Here is a 21,057-nt window from a genome sequence, read left to right as displayed (position 1 = left end):
TGAGAAAATGCCAGAGCTGGACAGCTTTCTAGAATCTCTGGGACTCACCTTCTCTCAGATTTCATGATCTAAAGGGCTCAAGTTGCTAGAAGGGGAAAATGGGCTGAGGATGAGGGCAACTAACCAGGTAAATTGGGGTGTTCACACTCATTCCGCGCCATTACAGTTACCCCACCTGGCCTTCCCAGGAGACTTCTCTCCTCCCTGTATGCAGATGTCCCCCCTCTTATGCATTGTAGTGTGTGTTCCCTTCTGGTTATTGGACTCACAGGTCTCATTCCCTGGGATAAGGTAAGGGGGTGTCTCCCAATGACCCCACCAGGCCACAGAATCAGAACCAGGGCAGTCAGCTCAGCCCGGTGCAGCCCTGGTTTTGCCTGCCTTTTTCCAACCCTCAGTGGATGACATTTTCTTTCCCAGTGACTCCATCTCACTGTGTCATATGTAACAGTAGTTTAAGTCCCAGCCCTGCCTTCCCCTCCCTGCAGAAGGGAGAGCAAGCTCTGGAAGTGGGAGCCCTAACACCCCTCCATCTGTGGTCCAAAAGTTCCTAGTTAAAATGCCCATGAAACACTTCCATCCTGTGCTTCCTGGGCTGGGAATAGCACTGGATGGGACTCTGACTTCAGGAAAGATAGGAGTGAGAGAGCTCCACAGACCCCTGACCAGCCAGCTCCAAGGTCCTGTGAGTCTCAGGTGCTGGCACCCTGAGAGCCTCAGCGTCTCCTTGTGCCCAGCTGGGGCTCTTGGCCCCCTTAGTCTTGGCAGTGGTCCAGCCCTAGGCCATGAGCTCTTGTTGTGAGCTCTTGGTTTCACTGAGCTGTAACTGGGGCCTCGTTGTGCATGGTGGGCAAAACCCTTGATCCTGGGGTGGGGACGCTGTGGCCAGCCGCACTCTCAGGGCATTTCTGGTGGGGAGTGAGATCAGGAGTGATGGACTCTTCCTATCTTCCAGGATCAGGGCCAGGGACAACAATGGGTCCTATGCCCTGTGCCTGCTACATGAGGGCAAAGTGCTGCACTACCGCATTGACAAGGACAAGACGGGGAAGCTCTCCATCCCGGATGGCAAGAAGTTCGACACTCTCTGGCAGGTACACAGCACCCTGGGAAATGAGTGGCACAGGCCCCCTGGAGCCGGTTAGAGAAGCCCACCTGTGGCCCTAACTGAGCCCTGCCCAACCAGAGCCCGCTCTTCAACCTCTAGGTGCCACGTACCCATGTCCACATTTGAGGACTGCTGGTCTAGAGTCATCGTGTCAGGTTAATGAGGCTCCAGAAGGTTCCGTATCTTCTCCAGGGCCAGTCAGGACTTGGAATCTCAGAGCGGTGCCACTCAGGGCTGTGTTCAGAGTTCAACAGGGATCCTGTATTGGGGACTAGAAAACAGCCTTTAAGACAAATACACACAAAATATATGTGTTTTTGGCTGTGAAGAAGGTGTGGAGATGACCAGTCATACTTTAAGTGGTGAGAGGCTGAGTTGAATATAAAATATTGGGTGCCATTCTTGCTGCAAAATGAGTCTCTACTCAAAGTAAGACAACTTAGAAAATAAGGCAGCACTTCCTGTGCTCCCACCACCACCCATGTGGGATTGTTCCACTCGAATCTAAAAGGTTTATTCTTGACACAACTGTTAGTAACCCTAAACCAGCTCACAGTGAGCTGCTTTACCACAGTGAGCACTAAACCAGTGCTCACCACTGTTTTCCATGGGGCTGTCACAGGCATAATTAGCTTGTCTTTCTTTTAAACCACAGCTATGTGCAGAAATGATAGCACCGCTCGTGTCATTTTAGCAAAGTGTCCTATACTCTGTAATGGGGCAGAGACAGAGAAAACCAAGGACTTTGCCACCAGAGAGCAGCAACTACACTGAGCTTTTGTGAGTGACAGATGTGTGCAAACATCCACACCCAGCCCTGGCCAGGAACCTTGTATGTGGTAACAGCAAAGAAAGGTCCCAACTCAAAATCCTGTCTTTTTAAATATTGGTACCAGGGATCCCCCTTACCTTTAATGCACTTAGGGTAACCACCACATAATTTATTTTGGTTCCTAATGCTATAATTAGTAAAAGAAATGCTTCTTCTCCAAATACTGGGTATAATATTCATATAAGTTATAATACCAACCTTGTCTTTTGGTTTGTAGCCCATTAGCATATGGCTAATTATCAACCACAGACTTTGCTTTATTGTAATGGTATTGATTTGAAAAATCATTTAGCCTATCAAGTAGTCCACTGAAAATTAGATGAGTAGAGAATGTTGCCTTCCAGTATTAACTTCCCTTCCACCAAAGTCCCTTGACTCCTATGTGATGTGTTGACAGTGTGCATGTAAAGGCTCTGGATTCCACCTCCAGTGCAGCCATCCAGCTTCTCCCCAATGATTGTTTTTCTCCTGTGAGTCCACTCTCAGTTTCAGAGTCTGTGCACACCTACAGTGCTAAACATCACTAGTTGTTGGGAAGTTCCTTCTCAAGACTCTGTCCCATATTTATTGATTTATCTGGCATATTATAGTATCTTGCTCTAATTAAATTCTTTCCATTGTATATTTTCTAGCCACTGTGTTTAAGAAAGAGCATCAAAAATGCTAGAAGTAACTTTCATTTTTCAGGTGTGATTTCATGGGTTTTTTTCTCAACGGCAATGTAAAGTACCTCTGTGCCCTAGCCCCACCCAGGACTCTGGTGCTGTTTTTCTGAGAGTTGGTAATTATTACAATAGCATTCCTTACTTTGGTGCATACAGGCTGAATTTGGCCCCTGGCCTGTTTTTGTGTAGTCCTTGAAGAAAGTGGCTTTTATACTTTAAAGATTTGTTTTAAATAAGGGACTATGTGACAGAAATTGAATATGGCCTGAAAAAACCTAAAATGTCACTATCTGGCCCTTTACACAAAAGTTTGAGAACCCCTGTTTAAGTGGGAAATTGCTGCATGTACACACACCTCCCAGCCACCCTTATGGAAGAGATTGTCTGAAAACACATGCATTGAGGGATATTTGTGAATGATGCTGGAGAGGGATGAGATGTCTCACCTGTTTTAGGGACCTCAATATTATTGACCTGAGAATATAATACTGCATTTCACAGAATAGGGAGAGCTTTGGGGTCCATTTTAATAGCAGGTTAGGGCTGATCATGATTGAAACATTTGTTAAGAGGGTAGATCTCATGTTATATTCTTACCACAATAATTAAAATTTTGAAAAAATAATGTTACCTGGAAGGATAAAATATATTCAGTCAACAAACAGTCACACAAGTAGGTAAGTTTTGGGACTAAAAAAATTATCAATAAACAGACAAAGAAGTGATATCAGATATGAATATTTTAGGTTGTCTGAAGAGAAAATATCTGTTATGAGAAAAGATATTGCATAATTTTAATAAGATATAAGTAAATCTACTTGCCATTAACTTACTTTTAATGTAGAAATTAGACATCATAATAATAGTTTTCAGGAAGCCATTAGCCAAGGATGTCCATGTCCTGTGAATATAAACTTGTTTCCTGAAAGGTCACCTTTCCCCATGTCCCAGCTCCTACGTCACCTGTACTGTGATGTCTTCTCTCTGAAAATTTTGGGCTGAATGACTTAGTACCTCCAAAGCCTTTGCCCACAGCATTGTAATCAGCATTACACACTATTTATCTGTCTCTCCACCAAGAAAGTAAGCATTCAAAGGGAGGAAATACTGTTATTCACCTGAGTTTACCTTATTACTTTTATAATATCACACAAATGTAGGAGAATATAAACAAATACTGTAAAAGCAACTTGCTATCAAAAAAGAAAGAGAGAGCTAGAGACTCAGAGAGAGAGAGATTGAGAGAGAAAGGGAGAGAAAAAGAAAGAGGATCAGTGGAGAGTGGAGTTGTATCCTGAAGGAAAAGCAGCATGTGGACTTCTGTCCTGAGTCTGAGGGTGGGAAGAGAGATGTGGGAGGGGTCAGTCAGACAGACAAACAAGAAGTTATATCCTGTCCTTGTTGTTAACGGTTGTCCTTGAATCACTTTTAAAGTTTGAAGGATAAGTTAGCTGCTCCAGGTAGGACTCCCTTTCCTGCCTCCGTTATTTATTGCATTTTCTTACTTTCTTCTCTTTCAGCTAGTCGAACATTATTCTTATAAACCAGATGGTTTGTTAAGAGTTCTTACAGTTCCATGTCAAAAAATTGGCGAGCAAACGGGTGAGTCACTAAGACATTGGAATCTCAGTCTTTTAGAGAAGAAGAATAATAATCTGATAATAATCAGCCTCGTTTTAGGTCCGGCCTTTTGCAAATTCAGGTGAGATGAGGCCTTGTTTTTACCAATTGATTAAAAGTGTCAGATTGCTTCAATTTTACAAAATATCATTGATTTAAAAAAATAGCCTTTAACTTTAAAAAACTAGTGCTAATTGCATAGATGAGAAAGTTGAGTAAAATAATAAAATGAAATGTGTGCAGAAACTATCTGCTTTTCAAGAGGCAGTATTTTAACATCACATTGATTGATCTGCTGTGAGAAGGGGGTACATGGTGGTTTCATTGACAGAGCTGTAATCATCCACCTTTCTCACCAGGAAATATTAATTTTGGAACTCGTCCACAACTTCCAAGTGCCCATCCGGCGGTAAGTATTACTAGAAATACCACTGGAGGTGAAACAATTGTATGTGAGCAGAATGAAAAAAAAAATGTTTTGGCTAACAGGAGTAGTAGTGATTATTGTTTTTATCACACTTGAAAAACTGGGATTGCTGATGTCAGCTAGAATCAGCCTGTTCCCAGTTCCAAGCTAGCCAAGTTAACTTTTTTGGTAGGTTAAATTATCTCTGTTTGCTAAAAGTATGCAAAAGGACCGTGAAACCCAGTGTTAAGTCAGAAATATGCTACCTGGAAGATTTCAGGCTCAATCTTGAAGCCCCTGTGTGGACACATAGGCACAATCTACATGACCTTGTCGGTGTAACAAGTCTGGTATTAAGATGTCTCAGTGACATTTCCTGCCCATTTCATTTGGTTAAATCAACCAAGACATTGTTATTAGCAGCCTTGCCCTTTCAAGAAGAAAGTAGCTTAGCACAGGAAGACTAAGGAAGGGATGGCATCAGAGAGGAGCCCTAGAGAAGTGTAGGTTTTGACACTAGGCCAGAACCTACTTCCCCCTCCCTGTCAGTAGGAGGTGAGAATGTGGCCCGTCCATCCATACTTCTCCATATGTGTTTGCCCGAAATGTGCCTGATGCCCCTACAGAGAGAGAATCCCACCAATTACCTCCCTCATGCTGTGATGAACTGCTGCACTGTTTTAGACTCAAAGCTAGAAGTGGTTTCCTGCTCCTTTTGGAGGACCTCACTGTGGACCTTTGATTTCCATTCATGCCATCTGTGAAGTGTAGAAAGTACCCCACTGTGATCTGTGTGCTCTACACCTCACTTTTTGTCTACTAATCCTTAAAAAAATATGCAGAGAGCAGAATGCACTTTCTGCCCCCATGGGGACCAGGAAATGCTCAGAAGCTATGCCTACACTGAAACTGGAGTCTCTCCACGGGCAGCACCTGTCACCAGATTGGGGGCCTCGGAATTTGCTAAACTGTCAGTGAACTTTAAGATCAACATTGAAAATATAGCAATTTAAGGCGTTGTTTTATTTTACTCTTTGCATGGCTCATGGGCTTGTCAATTCTACTTTAACATCTATATGCCTTGAGACAGATTCTTTTTCCTCAAAGCTAAATTAGTACTGAGAACTAAAAGAATATCAAGCCCTATATTTAGCCATATATCACCTACTGGCTCCAAGAAGTTAGATTTTTTGGCACAACTTTTTATTGACTAATGAAATATATACAGAAGAAATAGACTACTGGTTAAGATGGAGGCATAGGTAGACATGCTTTGCCTCCTTGCACAGCCATAGAAAGCGTTACAACCAGATCTCAATAACACCCGAATCTGTCAGAAAAGCTGTATGGAAGTCTGACAACCAAGGACTTAAAGAAGACACAGGTAGTAGGAGCAAAATTGTGGAGATGGGCAGAGAAGCAGTGGTGGTAGTGAAACAGATGGGAGGGATACCTTGGGAGTGAGTGATCCCAGCCCCAGGCCTGACCACACAGTCCAGGGTTTCAGCATTGGGAAGATAGACCCCTATTACCTCTAGCTGTAAAAACCAGTAGGGGTTTGAGTGGCAGAAGAAACTGCCTGATTTTCACTGCTTAAAGGGCCAGCATGGTCTTAGAACATACACAAACCCACCCACTCTGGGATTCATCACTGGGGAAGCAGCTGAAAGGGCATCATCTGTCGTACAAAAAAGGGGATGAAGTAACAAGAAACAAATCAAGGCAAAACCATCAGAAGCCAGGCAGCAGCATTGTCCCCTCTTCCAGCCCTCCACATACAGCCACAAAATGGTGAAGCAGGTTGCTTTACCCTGGCTATTACCTAAGGCTCCACTCCACACAATTTACAGGTGCCTTTTCTGCATAAGCCATGCCACTAAAACAGGGAGTAAAAGCAGCTCTATCTAACACACAGAAACAAACACAGGAAGGCTGCTAAAATGAGGAGACAAAGAAATATGACCCAAATGAAAGAACAGAACAAAACCCCAGAAAAAGAACTAAAAGAAATGAAGATAGCCTACCTATCAGATTCAGCGTTCAAAACGATGGTTATCAGGATGCTCAGAGAACTCCTGGAATATGGCTAAAACATAAAGGAAGAAATAAAGGTTACACTAAATGAAATAGAGAATAATCCACAGGAAACCAACAGAGAAGGGAAGGAATTGGGATTCAGACCAACAATTTGGAATATAAGGAAGAGATAAACATTCAGCCAGAGCAAAAAGAAGAAACAAGAATTCAAAAAATGAGGATAGGCTTAGAACCTTTGGGATCTCTCCAAATGTGCCAGTATTTGAATCATAGGGATGCCAGAAGGAGAAGAGGAAGAGAAAAAAATCGAAAACTTACTTGAAAAAAACAATGAAAGAAAATTTTCCTAATTTGGTGAAGGAAATAGACATACTAGTCCAGGAAGCACAGAGAGTCCCAAACAAGTTGGGCCCAAAGAGGACCACATCAGAACACATAATTGAAATGCCAAAGGTTAAAGGTAAAGAGAAAACCTTAAAGAGAGAAAGTCAGAGAGTTACCCTCAAAGGAGTTCCCATAAGACTATAAGCTGATTTCTCAAAAGAAACTTTGCAGGCAATAAGGAACTAGAGAGAAGTATCCAATATGATGAAAAGCAACGACCTATGACCTAGATTACTGTATCCGGCAAAGCTATCATTTAGAATGGAAGGTCAGATAAAGTGCCTCCCAGTCAAGGTGAAGTTAAAGGAGTTCATCATCACCAGTCCATTATTATAAGAAACGTTAAAGGGACTAATTTAAGAAAAAGAACAAGATCAAAACAATGAACATAACTAGGTTGCACGTCAGGTCCCCAGTTGGGGGCACGAGTGAGAGGCAACCACACAGAAAAAAATAAAAATAAAAAGGCAACAGATTCAGAACTATCAACAACTGAGTCTTAAAAAAAAAAAAAAAAAAAATGGAGCATGAACTAAGCAAGGATCCATGACAGGAACAGAATCGTAAGTATGGAGATCATTTGGAGGGTTGTCAGCTGGGAAGGGGAAGGGAAAGAATGGAAGAAATAGTGCAAGGATTAAGAAGAATAATTGATAGGCACAAAATAGACAGGGGGAAGTTAAGAATAGTATAGGAAATAGAGAAGCCAAAGAACTTATGTGCATGACCCGTGGACATGAACTAAGGGGGTGGATTGCTGGAGGGAAGAGGGGTACCAGACAAAGGAGGGCAAAGAGGGAAAAATTGGGAAAATGTAACAGCATAATCAATGAAATAAACTTACAAAATAAAGTCAGGGGGAGAAAATCAAGGAAAAGAAAAAGAAAAGAAGAAATACATAAGTGTTTAACTCAGTGAATTCCCACAAATGCATGGATCCATCACCTTAAAGAAATAACAAAATTGGGCAATCAAATTTACTTTTAGTTTCTTTACAATGATTTATTTGAGTTTGCAACTTAATAATTCTCTATGAAGCATGAACCATTTAATGTAACATCTCTAATTATATAGCCATTTGTGGGAAATAGTACCCAAATGCCCTTCCAAGTCCTTCTGCTGAGGTGCCCAGATTTTCTTGAAGCATTCCTAATAATCAACTGAGTTACATCAGCAAAACCTGGAGGGTCTGGCATTATGGTTATAAAGCAAGTTAAAATAGCATGTTATGTACTAGCCAGTATTTGTTTTCTGAAATGTTTACTGTTCCTCTTTGCCATTATGGTTTCTAGACTTGGTCAGCAGGTGGAATAATCTCAAGAATGAAATCATACTCCTTCCCAAAGCTTGGCCACAGAAAGGTGCTAAAGCATCCCTTGCTTGCTGTCCCTGACTAAGTGGTAGGACTGATCCGCACTCAGAACCTGTGCTCCGCCCACTGGCTGCCCTCCATGTGCGCTACCCTGCCCCTCCTGCTGCTCTGGCCCCATGTCTCTGCCATGTGTAGCCTCATGGGCAGCCTACCTAGGCACACACTGTGCTTTCTATGTGGGTCCTGGCTACTTTGCTGCAAACTCCATCACTGTGCACATGCTATCTCTGCTGATGTGTGTGCTTGAAAGTCATGTTAGTCAGCATGATAGGTGGGAGCTGATTCTTATGTTGGAAAATCTTTTCCAAGTGAGCTGAGTTGCTTTAGCTTTGCCAGAATTATAAGTTGCAGTGTTATGGTAACTGATTATATGTCACGTGTTGATGGAAGGAACACCAAGGTTTTGTGAGTACTGCACAGGGAGGGCCTAAGCATGCATATTTCATAGATATCAAGTGCCTCAATAACTTCATTATGGCTATAAGTTTCCAACAGAATTGTAGGATTAGAAATACCAGTTTTGTTAATGAGGCAGTAAGATTGACAAATGATGCATTTTTATATTTTGCTATATGGTTGAATTATGAGGGAAATAAAAAGTTCTTTTTAATGACTTTATTTATAATGAATTACCTCCCTCATGTATATGGATTGCTTGTTTTCTCTTTTCAATTTTTATCATTGGTGGCATAAAATTGATTCTTTTATTAATAATTGTTTCCATTTTCATATCAGTTGATATTTTTCCAAACATTTCAGCATATCATTGGACACCAATTCATGAAGCAGATTGCCTGAAGTACTAATGAGAAACAGAAAATACAAGGGGCCCCCCAAAAACAGACTTATCTTCTGGAGGGTGCGCCCCTGTAGTATAGGCTTTCCCTGCTAGGTGAGTGTTCTTGGAACCAATATGTATCAGTGTACTAGCTGACATTGTGAGATGCTGTGTTTGGCTTCAGTGAATTTTTCTGAGGATTCTTTCATTGCATTTGCCCATTTTATGATGGGTGATTTATGAGCATACCTGACCACATCATGCTGAGTATTCAGCAGTTTTTTACCAAAAACCAGCATGACCCCCTTGCCCCACCATCCCTATTTACCTGATCTTATTCCAAGAGCAGCTTTTTTATTTCCCCAATGAAAAAAAGTCCTCAGAGGGAAACATTATGCCAATGTGGAGGAGGTGAAACAAAAAAACAGCAGCAGCACTAAAAGGCATCAAAATCGACAAGTTCAAGAACTGTTTGAGCAGTGGGAAAAATGTCTCTATAGGTATATTGCACTAAATGGAGAGTAATTTGAGGGTGCTAAAGTTTAAACATGTAAGAATAAATACACAATTTTTTATAAATAAATTCTGGGTATTTTGGGGTCCCCCCTCCTAAAAGCATAAAAGCTCTGAGATCTTGTTTAGTAAAAATTTCCCAAGCAGGCACTCATACTCAAGACATTTTCTGTTCTATGACCATAGAACATAGACCATACAGAAGTGAATTAAGGTAGTGTTTGAGGGGGAAATTTATGTGATAAACCTGAATAATATTTTTATTTTAATGTTGTATTCCAAGTCAGCATGGATCAGCCCACAGAAATGTCAGATAAGATGGAGCATCACTTGTGGGGGTGACAGTGAGGGCTGCCTTTGAGGGGGCAGCATGTTAGGAGGTGGGGACCAGGTTATCAAGGTGATACATTCTCTATGTCAGTGTTCCTTTTGCGCACAATTTAGTGTTTGTTTCAAGATCAGGGCCACGAGGTGATTGAGGCTTTGGACTTAAAAAGGTCCACATTCCCCACGATTCAAGGCAAACTCCTCCACGGCTGCCACCTCTGGCCCACCTGGCCCTGGGCCCCTGTCAGCACGTGCCCCTTCTCCTGGGAGAGGGCTCCCCTCGGTGCCAGGATGGTGCCCTACTGGACTATAATCCAGTAGGAAACAGGCTGGATTGTGCCTCATCAACTACAGTGGTTCAAAGTGTATTCTGATTTAGGGTGCTTTTCTGTCATAAATTGTCCTTTCAAGGTTATGATTATAAATTCGGTTCAAGTTAGTGACTTCCCGGTCAAACCCAAGATACTAGAGTTCTTAATCAAATGATGCTGCTTTGACAAAGCTTCACAGAATGACACAGGGCAGGCAGGACCCATGGTGTGCCCAGCATCCCATCTGCTCCCCCAGCTTCATTGGCCACTCCGCTCACAGCGTCTGCTTGGCAGCCATGGAGGAGCCACATGGGGATGAGGGGCCACACCTCTAGTTCATACCCTTGTTTATGCATCATGTTCTTCATAACAGCCCAAAGCCTGTGTGCCAATGCATAGCCCCCTAGCTCAGGTGCAGTCCCAGGGGTGAGTGGTTTAGCATTCCACATTCATCTTAATTCTGTGTTTTGCAGGTGTATCATCATTCAGAGTTCAACCAGGGGAGCATGACTAGTCAAAGATTTATGTATAAAACAAATATGCCCTCACATATATGTATAGGGATGTGTATAGCACACACATGTACATATATAATGTCCACACACATCTGTATGCATATACCCCCCCCCCCCCGCCACATATATAGATTGAACACAAGGACTTGCCTTACACAGTTGTAGGGGCTAGACAAGCAGGCCATCAGGAAGGGACAATCAGGACAGGGTGGAACCTCTCAGGTACAACTGAAGCTGTCATTCACAGGAGGGGTCAGTTGTGCACCACCCCACCTTTTTCTCTCTTCAGAAAGTCTCAACTCTCTTCTAAGGACTCTGGACTGATTAAGCCAGGTCTACCCAAAATAATCAGCTAATTTAAATCAGCTAATTAGAGGTTTTGATTAGATCTACAAAATCCCTTCCCAGCAGGTTTGATGCAAAAACAGAGGACTTTAGCTCAGGCTAGCCAGGTTGACATGAAGAAGCCAGGATTATGAGGAGATGAGCCCTTCTCCTACCCCATCATTGTCCCAGGCTGGCTGAAGCCAGCTCAGGTCACTCACATTGACTAAAGTAAAATCTAGAAAATAAGTTTTAATAGATGTTTAGAGTAAAGGAGAACATGTCTAAAGAAAGTTGAGGAAAATATTAGTAAGCCTACCTAAAAATAAGGAATCAAGGATAAGAATCATAACATCATCAAAACAGAAATAATAAACTGGGAGTAAGTATTAGTAATAATGATACATGTAAGATTACTATCTTTAATATATAAAGAGAGTCAACAAATCAATAAAAGTTTTAACTATCAGGGTATTTGACAGAGAATGTCAATAGGTCGATTATAGTAAAACAAACATAAATAGCCCCTAAACATAGGCAAAGATGTTCCATTTTATAATGAGATATGCAAGTTAAAACTATGGTGCTCTGTTATGTCCACTTGTGAAACTAATCCCAAATAAAATGTCTTGGTGACACAATGGGCAGCAAAGGTGTAAATAAGCACTTCCACACTTTGCAGAAGTGTGAAATGATGCCAACTCCCAGAATGGCACTTTTACCACATCCCTGAAAATTAAAAGCACATACAATTTAAATTCCAATTTTATTTCTAACTATTTGTACACATTTTCTTGCATTTATGTGTAATCATGTATATATGAAAGTGTTTATTCCAGCATCGCATAATTGACAATGTCTGGAAATAATTTAAAGTCTATCAATGGAAAGTAAATTCCATTTATAATGGGAGGCAGCTGAGATCTAAAATTATTTCCAAAATCCAATGTTAATTGCAGACAGCAATGTCATACACATATATTTGTACTGATATAGTATAGGATATTCAGGGAGAATACAGAAAATACTGATAACAATAGTTGCCTTGGAAGTTGCCATCAGTGATGTCAAGGAGAACCACTTTTTACTGTAAAACCTGTTGTGCCTTTTTATATTTGCAACTATTAAAATTACTTAATCAGTTTTTAAAGAATTAAGTATTAGAAAAGAGATTTATTAATACTGTGAAAGTGCTTTTCTGGCAAAATAGGAGGTCATTTAAATTTATAACAACTTTGAAGAATGCATTGAATTCTCATAGATGCCAAAAATATCAGCAGTTAATAAATGAAAGAATTGTGTGATTTAAGCTATAGATTAAAAGTATTTTAATTGCTCATCAGAAATATTTTAGGAGAAATAATATTTATGTTTTCACAAATAGAAGAAGATTTTCTATTATTTAACCAGTTATGAGAAAAGACTACTGGGAATTCTGTCAAATATTTCATCTGTTATAAATACTTTCTTGAATTTGTTAATTTGATCAATATAAATAGTTTTTAATAATTCAGGCAAAAAAAGTATATGTTAAAGCTTGAATCAAATCTATCATGTAGGTAGGTAATTAAAAATAATATTTTATTTGAAGATAATTATCAAATAGTTTTAAAGTTTATAATAAAAACTGAAAAGGTGTATTTTAAACTTTTCTTTAGATATTAGTAACATTTCAATACTTAAAAATATAACTGAATTTAACTAAAGAATACAAGTATGATTTACCCTCTCCCTGCTTCCTGCATACACTTTCTTTAAGGACTGGTAGTACTGAAATTAATAAAATCTGTCCTATTACTAGTACTGGAATCTTTTTGTTTGCTACTATAAGTACATACATTTATCCTTCTGTTAAGATAGATTGGCAGAGCTTGAACAGAATCCTTAAAGAATTAAAGACAGTGTTTCAGTTCCACATTTTAAAGGCACATTCTTTGAGACACAGCATTTACATTTAACTTAATTGTAGAAATGTGTTCCAGAATTACACATTAAAATCCATTTTTCATGTTTTATTCCAATATATACATTGATGATTGGAATATTTTAAGACATTTAAATGCACAGTTTACTAGGGATTCACTGGGAGAAAGGAAGACAGAAGAAGTTCTCAAGTCATACTGGTTTGGTAATGCCAAAGCTGTGGGCCAGACCCTTGGGAAAATGTGTTTTTATGTCATTGTAAAGGGAAAGATTATATCTCTTTGCTTCTAAGGTGAGGGAAGATTAATTGTGAAGGTCAAGTGTTTTATCCTCATGGATCTGAAGAAACCCAATATATATCCCATGCCCTGGTCAAGTAGGGTCTGCCCTCAGCCGTAGGACCTTGTTCCCCTTTGAGACCCTGGTCATTCCAACAGAGATGAGAGCCATGTCAGTTTATGGCAGCCAGTATTTCTGAAACCTACTGGTTCTTTCTGTCACTACAATTGTAACAGGTATGCCTTTCTCTTTATTACTGCCATTGCCTGATTCAAAAATGTCTCTTGAAAAGTCTAAAACTTAAGGTCTAGAAATGGACATTCCTAGGACATGCACAATACTCCCATATCAGGAAACTCTGAATTAACCTGTCAGTTCCATAAAAGCAATATGTTTTTTTTCTCTTTTGTTCACTACTGAATCCCCACTTCTTAAAAGTAGGCTCTCAATGAGTATTTGTCAAATGTATTTTCTACTTGCAGTTAATTCTGAAAAAAAAAGTAAAGATCAGGAATTATAATTTACAACCTAACTTAACTTTTATTTTCTTATTGTGGAGTGATCTGTTTTTACCAGAAATTTATAAAACTTAAAAATTGTAACTTGCTCTTTGCGAAGTAGAAAACTAAGATAGCTCGTGCCATCTAGTGTCATCCTGCCAATTTGACTTCCATTTGGAGTATCAGCAAAAATAGAAAAAAAGCAATTGTCAACATTCATTTATATCTTGTTCTAAAAGCAGAAAAGGTGATACTATTGATTGGGGCAAAATAAATTACCAAATACAAAGCAGACTGAATAGTGACCAGTGGTATAGTGAACCAACAATATGATTTTTATTAAATTAAAATTTCAGTAAAAATACTAATCAACACTGTTATAATTTACCATTATGCCTTAGACCTCATTCTTCATAAAATCCTCAAATTCTTCTTTCCCCTAAGTATTTGGTTTCAGAAAGTTTTTGTTGTTGCTGCTGTTCTCTTAAATGACTTATGCATCCAGTACTTCAGGAAAGATGAAACATGCTTTCTGCATCTTCATCTTCACCATAAAGTCACCACTACCCTTTTAACTAACACAACAGGGAACCCCCTGTGTCTTCCACGGAACATCCTCCCAAGTGTGATGCCATCCTCTGTCCTAGTGCAGGCATGAGGCAAGAGGTCCAGGTGGGGAGCTACAGTGGTCATTGAGGGCAATGTGGGGTTCGGCCAGCCTCTGAAGGCTGTAACTCTGTGGTGGTCTGTGAGGGTAGCAACAGAATGAAGCCTTGAACCACCTCGGGTGAAAAAACATGTCCCCACCTTCCACAGGGGACCCTCAACCCATTCCCTACCCATAGTCCAGACAGACTGGGGGTGAACACCACACCAACAAACCCAAGTATGCATTACTCTGTCCAGGGCAAGTTTGCTGTATCTATCACTACTTATTCTGACTTAGTCTTGAGGCCTTGGTATAGTTTTCAGTTTTGTTTTGTTTTTAACCCCACCTCTGTTTAAAAGTTCTTCCCCCACATGAGTCGTATGTCAGATAACTGCATTCTGGCTTAATTGTAACAGCTTTGATGAAGTCCTCCTGCTCTGCAGAACATTCTTTCTCAGGATAGAGAGGCAACAGCCCCAGGATATGATCTTCAGTAGGCAGAGGGCAGGAGGGGTTAAAGTGAAGACAAGGGGTGCTGGGGTCCCCTTTGTGTCCTGGTCTCCTGAAGTTTTGGCTTTGGATCTCATAACTTATCTACCTGCAGGGAAAACCAGAAATGTTGAAATGATAGAATGTGACCCCAAAAGAGACATTTTTGAAATTTTCAAACCATTTCAATCTTGGAGTTTTCTTGCAGGAGGGAACCAAGCAAAGGCAGGAATGGGGAGCCTTGGGAATTACGAGTTTCTCCTAGGAAATTTCTGCTGAGACAGGGTAATTTTATAAAAAAATGACATGTGAACTCACAGCACATCCTGTAATTATATAAAAATTTCTAAAAGAGGTAGATTGTCATTTGGAATTATGCACACGTCTTTCCCTCTGTTAGTATAAAAACTTGAAAAATAACTCATTTTAAATCACATGAGTTTACACTTCACATCCCCTGGCTTCATTCATTCAGCACATGTTTGTTTAACACATTTTTATTAAGCATGAACAGTGGGTCTCACAGAGCTCTAACGATGAGAATGAATTACTGTGCCCCTAGAACTTAGACTCCATTTTCACGCCTGACCTATCATAGCTACTTCTATAAACAGTTCTGTAAGAATGCTGAGACAGTCATGAGAAAACGGATCCAGGGACATCCTGTCGACACATAAGAGCAGGTGTCCTTTAGCCACATCAGACAGGCCTTTGTCACTGCTAGCAGCGACTCTGTCATGCAAGGTAGACAGCGTGAAGAAGGAAGTCGAGGTTTAGGAGACAACTGGCCAAGCGGTGACCGTGGCTCACTGTGACTTCATTATTGTACTTCTGCTTTCTGGGACTGTGCCATCAGAAAGGCAGTCAAGGATATTCAGTGTGTGCTGGAACATAAGTGACTGTGTACAATTCAGCTTAATGTCTCTCTTTCTTTAAATGTCTCCAAAATCTGGCAGTATCTCATTTCTTCATGGCCAATGCTTGGGCAGTAATAAGGTCAATGGATATATAAAATTTCTACTCAACTCAGAACAAAAACCAGTGGTTTGAATTGTGGTTTTCCCATGAGCTAAATTTAGTAGCAATACTCTTGTAGGTGGGTAACAGATGGAGACTTTCAAAGGGGAAAGGTTATAGGAATGTCAGGATTAGATTTCCCCCTCATGGTTTCATGATGCAAATTGATGCCAATAATAACAGCCAGCAAAGCTTTGCTTTAATATGCTTCCATTACCTGTTCTGGGTATAGGAAGAATTACTTTTCTCAGGTTAGCAAGAGGCTTCCACCTCACAGAGTTGCTGCTGCTGCTGCTGCTGATGATGATGGTTACTGAGTGTCCAGTGCTACCCTCTGGCATCAAAAAAATGTCGCTAGATCTTCACTGAAGCTAAAGATGGGCCAAAACTCCACTGCAAAGACACTGTGGAATTAGGGAGTGGGTTAAGCAACTGGTGGATATTTAATGTTTGTTTTTGAAATAACTTCCATATAATGTAATTGAAGAGAAAGAGTTAATGGAGGAAAATTAATCCAAGGGAATAAAAAATACTTGCAGTATGTTTTGGGTGGGGCAGATAGGATTTGAAAGAGTTGTAAGTAGGGAGGGAATTCTGCCTGAACCACTGGGTGACTCCTTCCAGTAGCCTCTGAGGCCCTGGTGGGCCCTGAGTTATGGGATCATGAGCTGCATTTGGCCCTCCAGGATCCAAGCAGTTGCCCGAAGAATGAGATAAGGCACATTGTTTTTTTCCTGTTTTCTTTCTCATTCTTCCCTTTGTCTTCTCTGAATACCTTAAATGTGACTATTTGAAAATAAAAATAATTACATGGATCAACTCAGCAGAGTATCAGTGAAGAAAGGTGACATGTTATTTGTGTGCTTCAGGCCTCCTCATCTCAGGGGAACCGGCCAGAGAGCTCCGTGACATTCAATCCCTATGAGCCAGATCGAGGGCCCTGGACTGCAGAAAGAGGTGAGAGACACCGTTTTAGTCACCTGCATTTACTGCTGGATGAAGTGGTCCACACAGCCTCCCTCGTGATGAATTAGCCATATTGAAAATGTTCAATGCTGCTTCTTCTGAACTCATCTCTTGCAGTACTAATTCTGTTCAAAGTTCATATTTTTGATATTGTGTTCTTGGAAAGATGTTTGTGTCCACTAATACATTTCAGCCGAGTGCAATAATGGGTGGCTGGGAGAACCTGAACAGATGTCTTAGCTGTTGGAATTGTAGACACGTTTAGGGAATTGTGGTGGTTGTATGAGGCCACAGAGGCTGCAGCTCAGGGTAACCACCCGCAGTGAACTCAGTAGCCCTCTACTAGACTTGTTATTGGAAGTGGGATCTCTGGATGACCTTCTTGGGTTCTCTAGGTGACCCATTTTTTATTGGTGACTTGGTCTGTTCATTGCTATAAAACCACCCCAATACTTAGTAGCTTAAAACAATAACAATCATTTAATTGATCTCTCTTTTATCTGGTGCAGGTCAGGAATTTGGGCAAGGCTCAGTTGGACAATTGTGGTTAGGGGCCTCTTGCAGTCAGGTTGGGCTAGCAGGGGTGGAGGCCATGGTGAGGCCAGGGTCTGGGGGTTGGCCAGCATCTGCCTATCTCCACTTAGTGCTGAGGCCTCTCAGCCTGGTCTTTCCATATGATTTGGGCTGTATCACAGCACAGAAGGTGTCAAGGCAGTTGGACAACTTGTATGACATCTGAAGCTTCAAGAGCCAGATTTCTAGAAAATATGCGTTTTATAACCTCTCCTGAGCATATCATAAACATCACTTCTGATAGACTCTGTTAGCTGACAGTTATAAAAGCCACTAAGGGGAAGTGATGTAGACGGCACCTCTCAATGGAAGGAGAGTAAAAATTTTCAGACATAGTAGAAGTCACCATAGCCCATGAGGAGGACCTCATCTTTCTTTGCCTCTGGCATGAAAGACTCTTTCTTAATAAACATTAATGCAAGAATGGGAGTCTAGTACAATGGGCATGAGGGGCTTTTTAGACTGGGTGAGACCATACCTTGAGTACTTACTGCCCAAAATGGCCAAGATTTTGAAAGGGAAACTATGGCTACACAGGAGGTAGTAGTGGTAGATGCTGGATTTTCACTAGGGATCCAGCCCCAGGATTGTGTGTTTCTTGACTTGATTGCAGAACCCTTGCCCATGGACACACAAGTGTATGAAAGCCCCTATGCAGACCCTGAGGAGATCAGGCCCAAGGAGGTCTACCTGGACAGGAAACTGCTAACCCTGGAGGACAATGAACTGGGCTCTGGTAACTTCGGCACTGTAAAGAAGGGCTACTACCAGATGAAAAAGTAAGTCAAGGCTTTGCACCATCGCACCATACTCATTCTCACATGAGCTGACTTGTTAGATACTTACTACGTATGCAATTATTAAGTTCCCTTAATCCCAAACACAAAATGTAACCACACCATAGCTAAATCTTCTTTTATTAACAGTATAATTTTTGTTCATTTCTGGTATTATCACCATGAAAGCAACTATTATGTAATTAGGTATGTATATAATAATTATATATGTTAGTTTGGACATAGTACATGTGTCTTATAGAGAATTAGAAAATAGAGATAATCAAAACATAATATAAAAGTGTCCTGTTTGTACTACCCAAATACTAGTCTTGTTAACTAACTTCAGTGTATGTGTGTATATGTAGGATCTTTATATGCACACACATACACATATGTATTATTTAATTACAATGCAGTCATTCAGTAACATTGTTGTCTACTTATTTTCTTTGATTTTAAAAATTGTTTCTCGGTTCTCTTACCCAGAAATGTTCTAATTCCAAATATTATTAGTATAATTATTTACTTGCTTTATCCTATAATTATATAACAATTAGAATTGCTAAACTACTAAAATCTCTTTGCACTTCATTTGGTCTTTAGAAGACAACCCACATAGAATATTCAGTAAAAATACTGGCTTCTAAATGTTTGAATTAGTATGTTACTGATATGAATAAGTTCGGTTTTGTTGTTAGATATTTTAAATTTAAGGAATTTTTGAGTAAGCAATTTACATAATTTGAGTCAAAAATATAAAAGTGGGCACAGAAAGTCTTGCTTTCAATCCTGCTTCTTTCGTGTCTGTATATATGTGTGTATTTTAAGTATTTGTGAATATATATGTATTTTTTAATAATATGCTTATTTTAAATATATATGTATTACCACAGTCATTTTGTAACATCGTCTTAAATTATCCTCTATTAAGGTATATATTTTCACAACTACTTTGTGATAGTTAAATTTCTGGCTTAATTACATATGTAAATTAACATAAACACAATTATAGATACTAAGGGGGACCCCCCAAAATGGAAGTATCTTCTGGAGGGCAGACCTCTTGTAGTACAGGCTTCTCCTGCTAGGTGAGTGTCCTAGGAACCCATCTGTATCAGTGTACCAGCTGGTGTTGTTGTGAGAGGCTGCATTCAGCTTCAGTGAACTTTTTTTGAGGACTCTTTCATGCATTTGCCCATTTCATGACAGGTGATTTACAATTGCACCTGCCCACACTGCGCTGAGTGTTCAGCAGTTTTGACCAAATACGGCATTATCCCTGAGCCCCACCCTCCCTATTCACCTGATCTCTCCTCCAAAACAACCTTTTTTGTGTTTCTCTGGATGAAAAAAGTCCTTAGAGGGAAATGTTTTGCCACGTGGAAGAGGTGAAACAAAAAACAGCAGAAGCACTAAAAGGCATCAAAATCAATGAGTTCAAATACTGTTTTGAACAGTGGAAAAAACATATCGATAGGTGTATTACATTAAATGGAGAGTACTTTGAAGGTGACTGAAGTTTAAACATGTAAGAATAAATACACAATTTTTTATAAATAAATTCTGGATTTTCTTAGCCCCCCCCCCCCCAACTTGTACATAAATTCAACTAGAGAGTTTGGGAAGAGGAAAGACGTTACAGGTCAATTTGGGGCATGAAGAGATCTTTATAATATTGAGTCTTCCAATCAATAAACATGACCCGACACTCCATTTCCTTGAGTCATCTGTAATTTCTCTCAGGTTTCTCTCAGAATTACTTAGTTTTCTGTGTTGAGGTCTTTTTGTTGGATTCACTTGTAGGTATTTAGTACTTTTATGTTAATATATGCTTATCACTGGCATTGTTTTAATATGGAAATATAACTGGTTTTGCCTGTTGACCTGATACCCAGCAACCTTGCTGCATTCACCTCTTATTTCTCACTAGTTATTTCTAGTAGTTTATCTGTGTAGTCTGTGACCCAGAATGTGTCATCTATGAATGAGTTTTATTTCCTTCTGTTTAATCCTTATACTTGTCAAATTTCTTTCTTGCCTTATGGTATTAGCCAAGAACTGTGGTTCAGCATAAGATAGAAGAGGTTATAGCCTCCCTCCTCATTCCTGATTCCAGGGGAGAATTTTCAGTGTTTCACTGTTGGGTTTATAGCTGTTGTTATTGTATTAAGAAAGTTTAACTTTATGTTTATTTTTCTGAGAGATTTGTCTTTAATTATGAATGTGTATTACATTTATTGAATACTTTTGTTTCCTCTGTTGGGATAAACGTATAGTTTGTCTCCTTTATTGTGTCATGTGGTAAGTTATACACTGATTGATTTTCAAATATAAAACCCACCTTGAATTCCTGGAATAAACTCATCTTATTCATGAATTATATATTCATAATATCTTTTTCGTAATTTACTGAACTTCCTATTATTTCTCATAGAATTTTTGCGTCTGTGTTGATGGGGGATATCAGTAAATTATTTTCTTGTAATTTTTGCCTGATTTCGGCATCAGGGTAATGCTGGCCTTATAAAAATGAATTGTAAAGTTTCCTTTCTCTTTTCTGTCCTGGAAGAGGCTATGGGTGTTGCTTTTTCCTTAAACATTGGGAAGAATCAAAAGATTTTTGCTTGTTAATTTTGACCCTACCTCACACTATATACAAAACCAGTTTAGATAGATGGTTGATTGAAATG

The 21,057-nt window shown here is 39.9% G+C and overlaps 1 protein-coding gene across 3 annotated transcripts in view; it reads left to right on the top strand.

Annotated features, from left to right (window-relative positions):
- The window catches only part of SYK (spleen associated tyrosine kinase), a 94,187-nt gene that overhangs the window by 52,630 nt on the left and 20,500 nt on the right, over positions 1–21,057 (top strand). For 2 of the 3 annotated variants that reach the window (XM_090273974.1, XM_090273975.1), the window contains exons 4-9: positions 956–1,094; positions 4,126–4,207; positions 4,585–4,634; positions 8,345–8,413; positions 16,919–17,006; positions 18,202–18,367. In XM_090273974.1, the coding sequence (XP_090130100.1) occupies positions 956–1,094; positions 4,126–4,207; positions 4,585–4,634; positions 8,345–8,413; positions 16,919–17,006; positions 18,202–18,367 (594 nt within the window). The remainder of the gene's footprint in view (positions 1–955; positions 1,095–4,125; positions 4,208–4,584; positions 4,635–8,344; positions 8,414–16,918; positions 17,007–18,201; positions 18,368–21,057) is intronic. The other variant, XM_090273976.1, reaches the window with a different exon arrangement.

The sequence above is a fragment of the Furipterus horrens genome, unplaced genomic scaffold (genome assembly GCF_987537825.1).
Source record: "Furipterus horrens unplaced genomic scaffold, mFurHor1.1.pri manual_scaffold_4, whole genome shotgun sequence".
Classification (NCBI taxonomy): domain Eukaryota; kingdom Metazoa; phylum Chordata; class Mammalia; order Chiroptera; family Furipteridae; genus Furipterus; species Furipterus horrens.
This window is presented reverse-complemented; position numbering and strand designations above follow the sequence as displayed.